General features: G+C 44.1%; 1 protein-coding gene across 2 annotated transcripts in view; it reads left to right on the top strand.

The window, feature by feature from the left end:
- Positions 1-11,908: 11,908 nt before the first annotated feature.
- LOC140202281 (solute carrier family 22 member 2-like) overlaps positions 11,909-16,542 on the top strand; it is a 47,793-nt gene continuing 43,159 nt past the window's right edge. For both annotated transcript variants that reach the window (XM_072267168.1, XM_072267169.1), the window contains exon 1: positions 11,909-12,402. In XM_072267168.1, coding sequence (XP_072123269.1) covers positions 11,992-12,402 — 411 coding nt within the window. In that variant the 5' untranslated portion in view covers positions 11,909-11,991. The remainder of the gene's footprint in view (positions 12,403-16,542) is intronic.

The following is a 16,542-nucleotide window of genomic DNA, read 5'->3' on the forward strand; positions in this document are numbered from 1 at the left end:
CAGCACCTGTGGAGAGAGAAAGATTCATAAATTTGGCTCTGTTTTTCTATCAGTATAGCCTGTTCTGCTGGGTACATGCTGCAGCCCTATGATAAACAATGCATTGCACAGACAAAGTGTAATCTGCCTCGAAGTGCTACTTTACAGAATTTGGTCTTGCCCTATCAGAGATATTACCTTTGTTCAATCTATTCTCTCCCCTCATTTTCTCTGCTGATGAAAATGATCTTCCTAAGTCTGTAAAAGGGTTTATGGGTCCGCATCATGTACTGTTTTTCCCTCTACAGAGGCTGGCTGACGTGCTGAGTGTTTCCATTCCGTTTATATTGGAGTATTTATAATGAGGTGTTAAGTGTGTTTCTACACACAATCTGCTAAAAGTGGAACAGCAAACACTTCAGTCTACAGGACTATCTAACTGGCCTTATGCCAATCTGACCTCAACATCTGGTACCAGTGAAGTGGCAAACTGGGGCATTTTCACGTCTGGCACCAAATACTAACCAATGCAGCATCTGGGTGCATTAACAGACACACAGTCCGGAACTTATAGAAAGCAGTAAATAGAACTGAGGCTTTTAAACACATGTTGAAAATAGAATAGCATAGAGTTCCTTCAGCTCTTGATGTTGTGCCAAACTAATTAAGCTAATGACTGCTAATTCCTCCCACCTGCATGTGGTCCACATCCCTCCATTCTCTGCAAATTCATGTGCCTCTGCTTTTGTTCCCGTGTATGTACTGTACATATCAGTAGCCTGACACTTCTCTCAGAAGTAGAGTTGCTTCAGTAATTATGTGTATGAATCAACCTGCTTACCTAATTAAAGCAACATACCAAAGTGAAACTGGCTATTGATCTGTTTTGTTAAGCCTTACTTGGCTTAGCAGTTTTAGTTGGGTGAATCTCTGCAGGCTTCGAGTTGTGACTTTTGGGTTTCACACCTCAACCAGACACCAGTTACCCCTCACACTCCTCTCACTCAATATATCTGTTGTTGGAACTGGGAGGACTCAACATCAACAAATTGTTTTCTCCCAAAAGGAGCTGCAACAGGGTCCAGATGATTATCTTGAAACAGCCTGTGGATTGCAAACCTTGTACGAACATAATGTAACACACAGTCGCAGTGTGGCACGCGATGAGCCAAAATGGTGATGAGCCCACCCCATACACGATCCCAACATGGCACATGACCCCACCAGCATGGCAATGACCTGACACAGAGCTCCTGATCCTCTCATGCCACCCTGCCCTGTTACCTTTGCAGTGTCCCTGACCCCACATAAAGGGTGTAAAATCCAGGAGCAGAAGTGTCCTTCACAGCAGTGATGACCGCTGGCAGTAGGAGACCAGCCACTGGAGGGCTAGTTCGTGAAGGACGCCTCTGTCCCAGGGGCTCCTATCACTGTCCCAGTACTGGTTCTGGGTTCTCTCCCAGCCCGATCACATGACTATCCCATCACACTTCCCACTGGGGCTCCTACACCCAGTTCCATCACCCCTTGCTGATCCCCACACCTCCCCTAGTGGTCAGGGCCTGCCTGGCCTCTTGGCTGACTGTAGCATATGCCTTTCCGTTCATGCAGCCCCTCCCCATTTTCAGTCAGCCTTCGTAGGTCCTTTCTCCCCTTTCTGGAATAATCCATTTGGCTAGTTTACCTACTCAGTCTGCACTGTTAGACCTGCCCGTATCTGGAACCTAGATCATGGCCTCACTTGTTTTCTTTGAAGCACTACACTCATTTAATCACATTACAATGACAGTTAGATAACATTCACAAAATTATCCCTCATTACACAGTCCGAAACTTAACGAGGTGGGGGATGCAGGGAGAATTCTGAAGACCCTCCAGAAACTCACCAGATGGCTTTACTCTTGAGCAACACACAAAGAATGCTGGAGGAACTCAGCAGGTTAGGCAGCATCTATGGAAAAGAGTAAACAGTCGACATTTCAGGTCGAAACTCTTCTTGGTTGGTGCAACTGTAACAAAACCCAATTTCCCTCGGGATCAATAAAGTATGACTATGAGTATGACTATGACTATGAAGAAGAGCATTGGCCTGAAACATCGATCTCATTTTCATTGATGCTGCCTGACCTGCTGAGTTCCTTCAGCATTTTGTGTGTGCTGCTTTGGATTTCCAGTAACTGCAGTTTTTCTCTTGTTTTGCATTATTCTTGTTGATCCCCATCTGCACCCAGTGGCCACTTTGTTTTGTGCCTCCTGTGCCTGATAAATGGCCACTGAGTGTATGTTTGTTGCTGTAGCCCAGCTTCTTCAAGATTTGACATGTTGTGCATTCAGAGAGGCTCTTCTGCACATCACTGTTACAGTGCACGATTATTTGAGTTACTCTCACCTTCCTTGAATCAGCTTGAATCAATCTGGCATTCTCCTCTGACCTCTCTCATTAATAAGGCATTTTTGCCCACAGAACTGCCACTCACTGGATGTTTCTGGTTTTCACACCATTCTCTGTAAACTCTAAAAACAGTTGTGTGTGAAAATCCCAGACAATTCACAGTTTTTGAGATACTCAAAGCACCAGGTCCAGCACCAACAATCAACCATTCCAGGATCAAAGTCGCTTAGATCAGGGGTCCCCAATCTTTTTTGCACTGTGGACCGGTTTAATATTGACAGTTTTCTTGTCAATATTCGGACCGGCTGACCGGGGGGTAGGGTTGCCAACTTTCTCACTGTGTTTACCCCAAGAAAGACTACCATGACCATGAAGCCTTGCGTGGGCACCTGTGTGCGCATGCGTGACGTGCACATACATTACGTGCGCATGCGTGTACGTGCTGATTTTTTTCTACAAATGGTTTTTGGCGATTCTGCTCAGTGAAACTACACTGTACATACATTATTTCTACTTTATATGGGCTGTGTATTTATCGTATCATTCCTGCTTTTACTATATGTTGGTGTTATTTTAGGTTTTATGTGTTACTTGGTATGATTTGGTAGCTTATTTTTTGGGTCTGGGAACCCTCAAAAATTTTTCCTATATAAATCGATGGTAATTGCTTCTTCACTTTACGCCATTTCGACACAAAAGGTTTCATAGGAACGCTCTACCTTAGTGAGGGAAGTACGGGACAAGGGCGGTCCCATATAAGACAAACCAATTTAGCCCAATATACGGGATGTCCTGGCTAATACTGGAGAGTTGTAACCCTGGGGAGGGTGTTAATCACGACCAGAATATAGGTGATAAGTCAACTATAAGTCACTTATAAATTGCTAATACACTCAATTTCGTTTCTAAAAGGGTTTATCTAAGGAATTTAATATTAAACACACCACATATTTTCCCCGTATGAACATATAAAATCATTGCAACACACCAATATCGCTGAATCAGTGGGAGCCCTGGGTTTGTTTCCCTGCAACAAGACGGTCCTATCAAGGGGTGATGGGAGACGGCGATACTCGAGGGGGGTTCCTTATGTCCAGTCTATTCCGCAATTTAGTTTTCGTTGCATTCATTGCAGAAAAGCCCACTTCACAGAGATATGTTGGAAATGGAAGCAATGTTTTCAGTGCTTTTGTGGCTATCTCAGGATATTCAGCCTTGACATTTGATCCAGAATCCCGGCAGAGATGTTATGTCAAACATACTTTTCAGCCCTCTGTCATTTGCAAACTCGAGGAGTTGATCTTCTTCCCGCGCTGACATGAATGACACATGCGTAATGACCTTGCGTGCGTTCAAGTTCAACAGTGGGCGTGGCAGGGAATGAGGAAAGGTGCAGCTGACTCATATCGCCAAATCATACCGTTTCCTCGTGGCCCGGTAGCGCATGCTTTGCGGCCCGGTAGTTGGGGACAACTGACTTAGATCACATTTCTTCCCCATTCTGATGTCTGATCTTAACAACATCTTGACCATGTCTACATGCTTTTATGCATTGAGTTGCTGCAACATGATTGGCTGATTAGATTTTTGCATTAACTAGCAGGTGTACAAGTGTATGTGGAAGATGAAATTCCACACAGGAAAAAAAATCATTTGCTTGCCTTTTCCATGGTTTTGTTTCAACATTTATACACTCTACCACTTCACAATGCTGCCAGGGGCTGGTACACAGATTGCAGTTCCCTTATTTATCACATGCTCATTGGAACGTGCAGTAAAATGCATCATTTGCATTAACAAGTAATACAATGTACAATACGCTGGGGGCAGCCCACAAGTGTCGCCATACACTCCGGCACCAACGTAGCACGCCCACTGTGTTCAGCACAACAATACAGCAGGAAAACAAGCCCCTTCCCACCTTCCCACCCACAGACCGTCCCAACTTCAAGACAAGCCAGGCCTCCACACTCCATTGGACTCGCAGACTTAGACTTCTGACTTCCCCAGTAGACTCACACAGTTCATTCCAAACTTTCCTTTCATTTATACCATCCTCAAAATTCCCACCTTCTCTGTCATTTATTTATTTATTTTTATTTAATTTGAGATATAATTCAGAACAGGGCTTCTGGCACTACAAGCTGAGCTGACCAGCAACCCACCTATTTAACCCTAGCCTAATCACAGGACAATTTACAATGATCAGCTAACCTACTATCTGGTATGCTTTTGGAGTGTGGGAGAACTACGGAGCACCTGGAGGAAATCCACGCGGTCACAGCAAAAATGACAAATTCCTTACAGGTAACAGTGGAATGAAACTCCAAATTGTAATGACATCACGCTAACCATAACGTTACCATGGTGTCCAATCTTTAGGTTTTTTGGGCGGAAAGGAGTTATTGGTGTTTCAGGTAAGTGCAGCAGTTATTGCTGATCGCTAATACCCCTGGATAAAGAAAGCACTTCAGAGGTTAGTTCCGAGTCAGCCAGGTCAGTGTACTCTGAATGACACCTTGGCCAGTTTGGATAAGGATGGCAGATTTTCTTCCCTAATGGAGGCCAGAGATGTGCCTACCATCTCACAAAACACAGGAGGAACTCAGTTGGTCAGCCTACATCTGTGGAAGGAGATGGACCGTCAACAGTTCGGGTCAAGACCCTGAAAGATAGATGGGAGAAGGTCAATATGAAGATGTGAGGGAAGGGATAAGTGGATTCTGGTGAAGAGGGGTAAGAGAAAGGTGGAGGTGGTGAGACTGAGCAGTGATCAGAGGAGGCAACAACAGACTACAAGGTCCAATCTGGAGGTGGGCAAATGGAAAATGCAAGAAAATTGATACATTAATATTCCCAAGGGTTACGGACTTCAAGCAAAACTCAATGGGATGAGCAGCACCCAGTGTGACAGGGCAGGGTAGGAGGAAAATGTTGATGTTTAGGTCGAGACATCAGAACTCCCTTCTGTCGTTTTTACTTCCCTGCTTGGCACCTGCCGTGGTGATGAGGCATTCTGCCAAATGCCTTTGATAATCAGCTGGGAAGTCACCCCACAGGATGTACCCATATCCTTTACCTGCAGGGCGTTCTGCACCCAGCATACTTGATGAACTTGTGATCAAAGGTGTTTTGCCAAAAATCGTTTCTGCAAATGAGAGGCTGTGTGTCAAAGTCCAACTGGAAGGAACATGGTGCAGCGGAGCTCAAGCCCATGAGGTAGAACCCTGGCATACGGTGACACTTGGAGTTTGTGTACTTCACTTCCACTCACAGCTTGGCACATAAAGATGGCCATCAGGGCAAGGTACAATTCTTCTCCCATTCTCTGGACTCCAGAGTCAGGAGACTTGTGTGATGGCATTGCGTTCTGTGTCCATCAAGCTCTAAACTCAGAAGAAGACTGTAAGCCCTAACTGTTATAGGACCTTCTCTATAGGGAGGTTATACTGTATCACCTACTCTTCAAGGACTAGGTTACTTCCCAGTCTGCTCTGTAGAGCAAGGTCTCACTGCTAGTACCCAATATCTGAGTGGTGGGTCTCTCCTTCCTACCAAGGAGGGTGTACTTCCAGCTAATGAGGTAGTGTAAGCGCAGTTTATTTAATTTTTTAACGACGCACATTTAAGCTTAGAAAAAATAATTCTTGACGCACACTTGAAATTCAGACGATTTCTAACATGAAGTATTTCTGAATTGCAGAAGATTTATAAACTACAAAGGACTGCCAAACGCAGGTCAAATTCTCACAAATGAGAAGGACATACCAGTGTGCTTCAAATGAAGGAGCCGTTGTTGTCGGTCCTTTTTGCACTTTGTGGCATATCTGGCAGGATTGTTTGCTATTTCCTAAGCATTTGTCTACTTTTTTAAGAGGCCGAGTTGCTATCTTGATGCTCAACCTAGCACGGATGGAAGGCGTGCAAGGGGCCGGCCAGATCCGAACCTCTGGCCCACTCGCCTCTAAGTCCCGTGCTGATATCGCTACATCACCGGTCAGCGAGATGCATGAGTCATCTGTTGCAAAAACCCAAAGGCGGAGGAATAAATTCGTGTTCTTGTCTCTGGCATTCCTAACATTCTTACTTGTTTTTCATCTAGCTGATATCAGCTGCATGTGATGTTTTTCAGTTCCATTCTCAGGCCAAGTGAGTACAATGTTTAATTAGGTTGGAGTGGGCTCCATTGCTCTCTTGATTAAATCATGGGTTAATGAGAACCTTGTTGTTTACATATTTACAACAAGAGGCTGAGCAATCAATATTGGTTAGAATCACCAAGCAGCTCTTTCCCTCCCAACCACTTTCTGCTTTCCACAAGGATCACTCCCTGTGCGACTCCCTTGTCCATTCGTCCCTCTCCACTGATCTCCATCCTGGCAAGCAGAACCAGTGCTACACCTGTCCCTACACTGCCTCCCTCACTATCATTCAGGGCCCCAAATAGTCCTTCCAGGTGAGGTGGCACTTCACCCGTGAATCTGTTGGGGTTATGTACTGAGTCTGGTGCTCCTGGTGTGGCCTCCTATATATCAGTGAGACCCGACGTAGATTGGGAGACCTCTTCACCGAGCACCTACACCCTAACCCTCTGAACACCAGAAAAAGCAGGATTTCCCAGTAGCCACACATTTTAATTCCACTTCTCATCCACATTCTGATATGTCAATCTATGGTCTCCTCTACTGTTGCAATGAGGCTACACTCAGGTTGGAGGAGCCTCACCTTATACCCTGTCTACATAACCTCCAACCTGATGACATGAATGTCAGTTTCTCGAGCCTCTAGTAAAGGCCACGCCCCCTTCCCCATCCCCTTTTCCCTCTCTCACCTTATCTGCTTGCCTCCCTCTGGTGCTCCTCCCCCTTTTCTTTCTTTCATGGTCTTCTGTCCTCTCCTATTAGACTCCCAATTCTCCAGCCCTGTATCTCTTTCACCAATCAACTTCCCAGCTCTTTAGTTCCCCCTTCTCCCTCCTAGTTTCACCTTTCACCTTGTGGTTCTCCCTCCCCTCCCCCACCACCTTCTTACTCTGACTCCTCATCTTATTTTCTCCAGTCCTGCCGAAGGGTCTTGGCCCAAGATGTCGACTGTACTCCTTTCCATAGACGCTGCCTGGCCTGCTGATTTCTGGTCTGCCTGGTTGCTTGGTTAGAACTATAAGTTGTTAAAAACTTTCACCGCTGGATAGCTCATGCTGCTGTGCTCGAAAGCTGAGGTTTGCAATAAACCCCTTGGGCCCCGCAAAGTGAACATTGGTGACCCATCGGATGTGCTCACATGAAACAACAGATGGCTTGGCTGATGGTCATGCCATGGTAGATCGGAATTCCCACACCTATAACCAAATGCAGCTCACGCCAAGACCAGCTCATATTTGATTACCGAGTATTTGCCTGCCTCTGAGAAGGAATGTCACCTCCATGGTCCCAGCCTTTTGTCTTAGCTTGGTTATCCATCCCAGTCAATTCCCCAGCTCTTCTGGGCGAGATTCCCAGCACCTTCCGACAGTCATACTTAGTGGTGAATGGGACAGAGGATTGATTGGGCCAGTTACTGAAGGACATGGCTTCACTCTTCCTGTATTGCGCTGTGGCCCCCAAGGTCAGCTCAAGGTGACCATAGATGTTGAATCAATGGCCTAACCATGGGTCTGAGGGGAATTTGGTGATGTCTCTCATATACAGCAAAGCTTTTGATTTGAGTGTTGCCCTCTGCCTGCAGTCTTTTTTTTCTTATCTTAGCAATATCTTTTATTCATAATGATATTTACAGAAAATATCAGTGACATGTTTCCCCTGTGCATTGTGCATTGTTCCCTTGTTGAGTGTAGTCACAGAATTGTTCAACAGTCTCTACAGTCAAACTGACCAATAATTGACAAGGAGTCTCCAAGAATTAAACATTAATCTCGAGTAGAATGTGGTACAATTATTACAATATTGTTTTCAATATATTTGAAAAATTCTGTTAATTATAAAAGATTGGGGGTGGGATGGGATGGAGGATGTTTGCAATGTCTGTCAAGAATCACCCAATCAGGTGAAGAGAGGTGAAGATGGATGTAGTGGCTGACCAATGTATGGCTGTGAGGTGGGCTTGTTGGAGGCAGAGAGCTGGTGTAATGAAGTCACTACCAACCAAGAGTTAGCAATAGTAAATGCCAAGGTTTCAGAATTAACTGCATGGAACAAGTGCAGAATTTACAGCTGAGGCCAGAATGCTCCCCAAACTCTCTTACTGCCCATCCCCGCCTGATCTGGATGCCGAGGCTGCACTCAGGGCTGTGTGCTGAGGGGCAGCAGGTACTCAGGGAATGGGCTGTTGACCTCATTTGACGGGGATGAAGGCCAGGATGGAACCTGACCATCGCTTAAAGCCAGGGCTGTAATTTAAATATTTATCATTGTCTCTGATGCGTATTTGGAAATATTTGAAAACATCAAACTGGCAATAAATATTTAAAAGTACAATTAATTGAATGTATATTAAGACACTAAGAAATAATTAATCATGTTAAAATAAAAGTTAACTGAGCTATCTTTTCCCTGCCATCTCCTTCCCAGGAGCGGCTGTGTAGATGATGGTGAGGGCTGTGGTAGGGTACAGCACATTTCCCACCATGATGCTACTCAGCATTTATTTTGGTCTGTCAGAGTACCTGACTTACCCAGGTTCTGTTCCTGGGGTCTTTTGTTTGCTAAACGGTGGGCAAATTGTGACAGGAGATGGTTCCCTTTCTCTATTACTATACTTAATTGCAGTGCAGTTTACTTGCGAATGTGCGGTGTATACTCTTGGCAGCAGTGTAGTGGTTACTGTAATGCTTCTGCAGTGCCAGCGACTTGGGTTCACTTCCCAGCGCTGTCTGTAAGGAGTCTGCACGTTCTTCCTCTGGCCGCGTGGGTTTCCTCTGGGTGCTCCGGGTCCTTCTCACAGTTCACAGACGCACGGATTAATAGGTTAATTGGTCACATGGGTGTGATTGGGCGAGAAGAGACTGTTACACTGCTCTATCTCTAAATAAATATAAATACATGGGAATGAGGGAGAACGGAACAAACGTGATTCTTCCTTTGGGAGCAAGTGTGATCCTAATGGGCTGAATGAGCATTTTTTTGTGTTGTTATGTCAGTAATTTTATACCTGAGATTAAGAAAGGTATTTTTGATGGTTAAAATAATTAACTTTGTTACATGCCAAGATGTCTTGTGAGCCACGAGGCATAAAATTCTTGTGGTGTACTGTTTAATTTCCAGATTCAAGTTCAAATTCATTGTCATTCAGCCAAACCCATGTCTCCAGCTAAATAAAGCATGGTTCCTCTGGGACCAAGGTGCAAAACACAGTATATATTTCACATACAACACACAAAATAGCATTAACAGATAATAGAAATATTCTGTTGATGTACAAGTTGACATAAAGTACATATACAACATATAGCTAAATATATGACGGTATAATGCTACTGGCATCGCCATAATGTGTAGTCCTTCTCCTTATACTAGGGTACTTTCTGCCTGATCTTAGGAAGTCAAAGAAATTATGGGATGGATGGGATGGGTCCTTGACAATGCTGAGGGCTCTGCAAATCTGGTATATGTCCTGGATGGGAGGGAGGGAGACCCCAGTGATTCTCTCAGCAGTCCTCACAGTCCTCTGCAGGGTCTTGCAGTCAGATGCCTTGCAATTCCCATACCGGATGGTGATACAGCTGGTTAGGACTCTCTTGATGGTGCTCAGGAACCTCAAGACCCACGTCACCAGATTCAGGAACAGTTATTACCCCTCAACCACCAGGCTCTTGAGCTAAACAGGATAACTTCACTTATCATTGAAATGTTTCCACAACCTACAGACTCACTTTCAAGGACTCTTCGTCTCATGTTCTCGATATTTCTTGTTTATTTGTTTATTATTATTATTTCCTTTTTAAAAATATTTTATTTGCATAGATTATTGTCTTTTGCACACTGATTGAAAGCCCAAGTTACTGATAACTGTATCAGTCTTTCATTGATACTGTCATGGTTATTATTCCATTATGGATTTACTGTGAATGCCCACAAGAAAATAAACCTCAGCGTTGTATACAGCATAGACATACTTTGATGATAAATTTACTTTGAAATGTTTGAACCAACACCTCCAGGCCCTTCCTGTTACGGGTGACCAGAATTATATATGGTACTCCATGCAGCCCAACCAAAGTGTAATATATTGAATTGAATTGACTTTTTACTTACATCCTTCATATACACAAGGAGTAAAAATCTTTATTTTATGTCTACGTCTGAACGTGCAATGTGCAATTTATAGTAATTTGTGCTAAATAGTATGTACAGCAGGATAGTAGGTATAACATAGAAATACAGTTGTGTCAGCATGAATTAATCAGTCTGATGGCCTGGTGGAAGAAGCTGTCCCGGAGCCAGTTGGTCCTGGCTTTTATGCTGCGGTACTGTTTCCTGGATAGTAGCAGTTGGGGTGACTTGGGTCCCCAATGATCCAACGGGCCCTTTTTACGCACCTATCCTTGTAAATGTCCTGAATTATGGGAAATTCACAACTACAGATGTGCTGGGCTGTCCGCACCACTCTCTGCAGACTCCTGCAATTAAGGGAGGTACAGTTCCCATACCAGGCAGTGATGCAGCCAGTCAGGATGCTCTCAGTTGTGCCCCTGTAGAAAGTTCTTAAGATCTGGGAGCTTACATCAAACTTCTTCAAACATCTGAGGTGAAAGAGGTACTGTTTTACCTTTTTCCCCACACAGCCAGTATATACAGACCACGTGAGATCCTCAGTGATGTTTATGCTGAGGAACTTAAAGCTGTTCACCCTGTCAACTCCAGATCCATTGACATCAATAGGGGTTAGCCTGTCTCCACTCCTACTGTAGTCCACAACCAGCTCCTTTGTTCTTGCGACATTGAGGGGAGAGGTTGTTTTCTTGACACCACTGCAAGGCGCACTTCCTTACCCTTGTACTCAATCCCCCAGGCAATGAAGGCATGCATGACCTAAACCACCTTCACCACCCTATCTGCCTGCATGGCCACTTTCAGGGTAACTTTGAACTTGGATCTCAAGATCCCTCCAGACATCAAGGCCGTTAAGGATTCTGTCATTAACTGTAGACATTACATTTACATTTACCTCCCCAAAATGTGACAACTTACATTTGCTTAAATTCTTATCTGCCATTTCTCTGCCCATACTTGCAGCTGGTCTATATTCTGTTGTATCGTTCGACAGCTCTTTAAGCTGTCCTAAACTCCACCAATATTTGTGTGCTCTGAAAACTTACTAGTTCACCCATCAAGTAATGGATATTTTTTGGATTTTTTTTTACAATGTCAGTGCAATGTAAAAGTACTGAAATGTGATTGCTTCTTGTTTGTTTGTAAGTCTGACCTAACCTAACCCTCCTTAATAAGGCAAGTATCTGTTCCATTCACTTATTAACCTGAATAAACCACTGATTTACACTGAGCATTTGTAGACCTTTGCTCTCCTGTTAGCTGTCCATAAACAGGTCATTTGTAATGTGGTCTGTTGGTGGACAACACAGCCCCTCAGAGCTTTCCTCGACTGCAGTCTGACCCTCCTTCACCATGGCAACATTTGATGATGTCCTTGTAGAAGTTGGAGGTTTCGGTCCATATCAGAGCAGAGTGTTCCTCCTGATGTATCTGAGCTCAGCCTTGTTCTCCTGGCTATACTTTGGCTTTGTGTTCCTAGCTGTTACTCCTGACCACTGGTGCAGGAGCCCTGGGGCATCAGAACTTAGGGAAAAATGCAACTGGTCCCTGAACCAGGAAAAGAACTATACACTCCCTGCAGGACGTCCTGGCATCTCCTCGTACAGTCATTGCAAGAGGTTTGACCTGGATTGGAACTCTTCCTCGATCAGCTGTGACAATCCACTTCCCTTTGCCTGGAATCACTCTCGAGATCTCCCTGTTACGACGTGCCAGGATGGGTGGGAGTTTGAGAACGGCTCAGTCTCCAGCATCGTGACTGAGGTAGGTTTCAGCTTTGGTCAGAGGTCAGACTCGATATAGTGGTGAAAGACAGACTCGCTTTTCAATGACACTCTTCCGATTTATTTATCACATGTACATTGAAGCATCCAGTGAACCAACCCAACCTTGGGTCATCCCACACAGTTTATGTCGTTTGGCTAACAACCAACTCAATCTCCGGTCATCTCACACAGTTTGCATCTGGTGAGAGCACTGCCACAGCTGTAATATAGGAAACGCAATAGCCAGTCTGTACAGAGTAAGATCCCATGAACAACAATGTGATAGTGAGCAGATTATTTTTATTAGTGCCTTTGGTTGCAGGACAAACTTGGGAAGGGGCACCTGGAAAATCTGCATTTTCTTGTAGTGGTGGGTAGACTTCTGATGGGACCTCTGTTTTACCCCTCTCAAACTTGTGTTCAGATCCTTCCTCCGCCTCACTGCTCCCAATCCCTAGGGCACAATAATTATGTGGCATCTCAGTGTTTCCCTGGTTCTTTGTTTTCCTGTCCTGTGTTCTGCGGACACAGTGTTGGAGATGTCCAGAACCTAATCTCTGGAACTTCCTTTAGTGTGTCCTCCTGGCTAAAGTTACTCTCTATCTCCTCTTCTCCAATCCAATCCTCTCCAATCATCCACCTTAAGGCTAATTGCATTAGTGTTAAACAGTACTGCGAAGTATCTTGTGATGTCTTCAGCATGGTATGTGAATGTTGGGTGAATCTGTGGAATTCATTGCCCCAGGCACACGTGGAGGCCAAGTCACTGGGTATAATTAAAGCAGAGATTGATAAGTTTTTGATTGGTAAGGGTGGCCAAGGTTACAGGGAGAGGGTAGGAGAGTGGGTTTGAGATAATAAATCAGTCATGATGGAATAGTGGAGTAGACCCAGTGGTTCTGCTCCTATGTCTCTTGATTTTATGGAAGTGGTTAGACATTCACTTCTCCAAGACCTTGCCCAGTGACCTAGAGATCCATGTTGGCTGGAGTCAGAGCCTCATGGTTTGATTCTTGATGTGGTCACCCATGCCAAACAGAGGAAAGCCAGACTAAGGGTGGCCCACTGGTTCGGGGGCTCGTCTCAGGGCTAACAACCCTGACCGGTTAAAAAAAATTGTTATGGAAACGATGGAGATGGAGGACCTTCACTGTTGCCCTACGTGCCAGCGGTGTAATGGGCAGTAAGTAAGATGTTCAGTACTGATTTGGACATGTGGGGTGGGGTAGTTGGAAAGCAAACAACTGAAGATGCTGGAAGTCCGAAACAAAATCAGAAAACACTAACACTCAGCAGGTCAGGACCAGGCAGCATCTGTGAAAAGAGAAACAGTTACCTACCTGTGAACTTGATACCACATAAGTGAGGAGAATGCTCGAAAGCTAAAGAAACGGATTCACATTAAGAGAGAAAAAGATTTTGGTTGATTGACTCAAAAGTTTACCCAGAGGATGTTTGCAGTGTACAAGTTATTGCATTCTGTTGCTTTCTGAATAACTCCAACTTTTGAATCTCACTTTTCAACTTCCCACTAGATAGGCCAATCAGTTTAACATTAATGACAGAAAACACAAGGGAGCATTGACTGAGATAAAGTTAATTGTCATAACATTAAGCATGGGTTAATATAGGACAGCCAGTATATCTCCATTGTTTGATAAGGGTAACAATGATATTTTCCTTAGACAAGTGTCCTGTTATTTGATTTTGATTTTGATTTGAAACATCAACAATTTACTCCAGCAACCTCAGCCCCCACCATAGATGCTGCTTAACACACTGAGATCCTTGAGCAGAATTTGTTGTTCCAGATTCAAGCATCTGCAGACTCTTGTGTGTAGTATTGTATTTTGTTGAATTAAACCAGGGCCAGACTTGCACAGTAAATGGCAGGACCCTGGGGAGTGTTGTAGAACAGAAAGATTTTGAGGTACAAATTCATAGATCCCTGAAAGTGGTGAAGAAGACATTTGCATGCTTGTCTTCGTCAGGTAGGCTACTGAGTATGAGAGTTGGGACATCATGTTACATCTGTACAAGTTACTGTGAGACCACACTTGGAGTTAGTGTGCACTTCTGGTCACCTAGTTATAGGAAGGATGTTATTAGGCTGGAAAAGGTGCAGAGAAGGTTAATAAGGTCCAACAGGCTTGAGCTGGATGGGCCTGGTCTGTCTTCCTTGAAGTATAGGATGCTGAGGGGAGACCTTTAGGCATTGGTGCAGAATTTGGCCCATTGAACCTGCTCCACCATTCCATCATGGCTGATTTATTATTTCCCTCAACCCCATTCTCCTACCTTTTCATCGTCAGTTTTAATGTCCTTACCTATCAGCCTCCACAGCCATTTGTGCTAATAAATTCCACAGATTTACCACCCTCTGGCTAAAGAAATACTTTCACCCCTCTGTTCTAAAGAGATGTCTTTCTAATCTGTGTCCTCTGGTCTTAGACTCTCCCACTATAGGAAACATCCTCTCCACATCCACTCTATCTAGGCCTTTCAATATTTGACAGGTTTCAATGAAATTGCCCCTCATTCTTCTAAACGCCAGTGAGTACAGGCCCAGAGCCATCAAACGGTCCTCATACGTTAACCCTTTCATTCCTGGGATCATTCTCATGAACTTTCTCTGGACCCTCTCCAATGCCAGCACATCCTTTCTTAGACAAGGGGCCCAAAATTGCTCAACTGCCGTATAACCAATGATTTATAATACCTCAGCATTACATCCTTGCTCTCTTATTCCAATCCTTTCGAAATGAATGGTAACATTGCATTTACTTCCTTCCCACCTAATAGAGGTATCTAAAATCGCAAGGGGGCATTGATAAGGTAATCCCTGGGATTACAGAGTCTAAAACCAGAGGGTAACGAAAATTATTTTAAAATTCATTCTGTGTTCTTTCCTGGTTCAGCTCAGGGAATTTGCATATGCATTCACAAATGAAAAAGGAGGCACTGCACACGTGTTAAGGGTCACATGGAATCACGAGATTAGAACTGGAACAAATGTAATACAGAAAGAAAAATGAATGATTACTCAAGTAATACAAAACAACAACATAACACTTATCATCCACTTATTAAGCTGAGATTTGAAATGTCGAAGGGGAGCCACAGATCTGACAACCCTTCATGTGGCCTTTTCTCTCTACATCTATCTATCACTCTCTATCTCTAACTTTTCTCTCTGCATCTATCTATCACTCTCTATCTACAACTTTTCATACTGGCTCTAGTCATGATTCAGTTTAAGAGACGATTCCCCCTTGCACAAAGAAAGTGCCCCTTTTTATACCCTTGAAGGTTCCTTCAAAACAATAATATAATTATCACCCCAGTACTTTTCTATCCCTTAGTGGTAACTGCTGCACGTCCTTATCTCTTATGACCTTTGACACAGACAGATAGTTTAGGAAAATGGAGACAAATGGTTTGTAAGGCAGTAAATTATCATTATCTCATCTCGGGGACGTGCACATCTCTGGACTAGTACCACATTTCAAGCTAACACCATTTTGTCTTCGAACTTCCATTTTATTTTGGCATTTCCAAGGAAGAATTATAATTAATTCATTCCTTACAAGGGTATGGAGTTAAAATGAGAGGGGTAAGATTTAAAAGGGAGCAAGATGTGGGTATGTAGGATGAGCTGCCAGTGGAAGTGAGGGAGGAGGGTGGAGAATTGCAATGTTTAAAATGCATTTAGACAGACACATGGACAGGAAAGGTTTAGAGGGATATAGGCCAAATGTAGGCAAATGGTACTAGATCAGGTAGACACCCTGGTCAGCGTGGATGATTTAGGCTGTTTCTGAGACATATAGCTTCATGACTATATGTTGGAGTGACAATCTCAAAACTGAGAATGATCTTCACTGTTTCCGGTGTTCCATTTACTTGTAAGAGATAATAAAAGCACTGGTGGTAAGTTTGCCAGACTCCTCAGAGGGACAGCCTTATATCCTTCAGGAGGCAGTTGCACCCAGTAGATTGACTGTTTCAAATTGGGTCTGTGGCCGGGGATGAGAGGGTGTGCCTCTGAGTGAGGCAAGGAGGGGAATCTCACAGGTGGTTCTGGTGGAGCCTCAGCCTTTGAGCTTGCTCAGTAGGTCTGAGATTTTTCTCCCTGTGC

This window comes from Mobula birostris, chromosome 8, assembly GCF_030028105.1.
Source record: "Mobula birostris isolate sMobBir1 chromosome 8, sMobBir1.hap1, whole genome shotgun sequence".
NCBI classification, from domain to species: Eukaryota; Metazoa; Chordata; class Chondrichthyes; order Myliobatiformes; family Myliobatidae; genus Mobula; species Mobula birostris.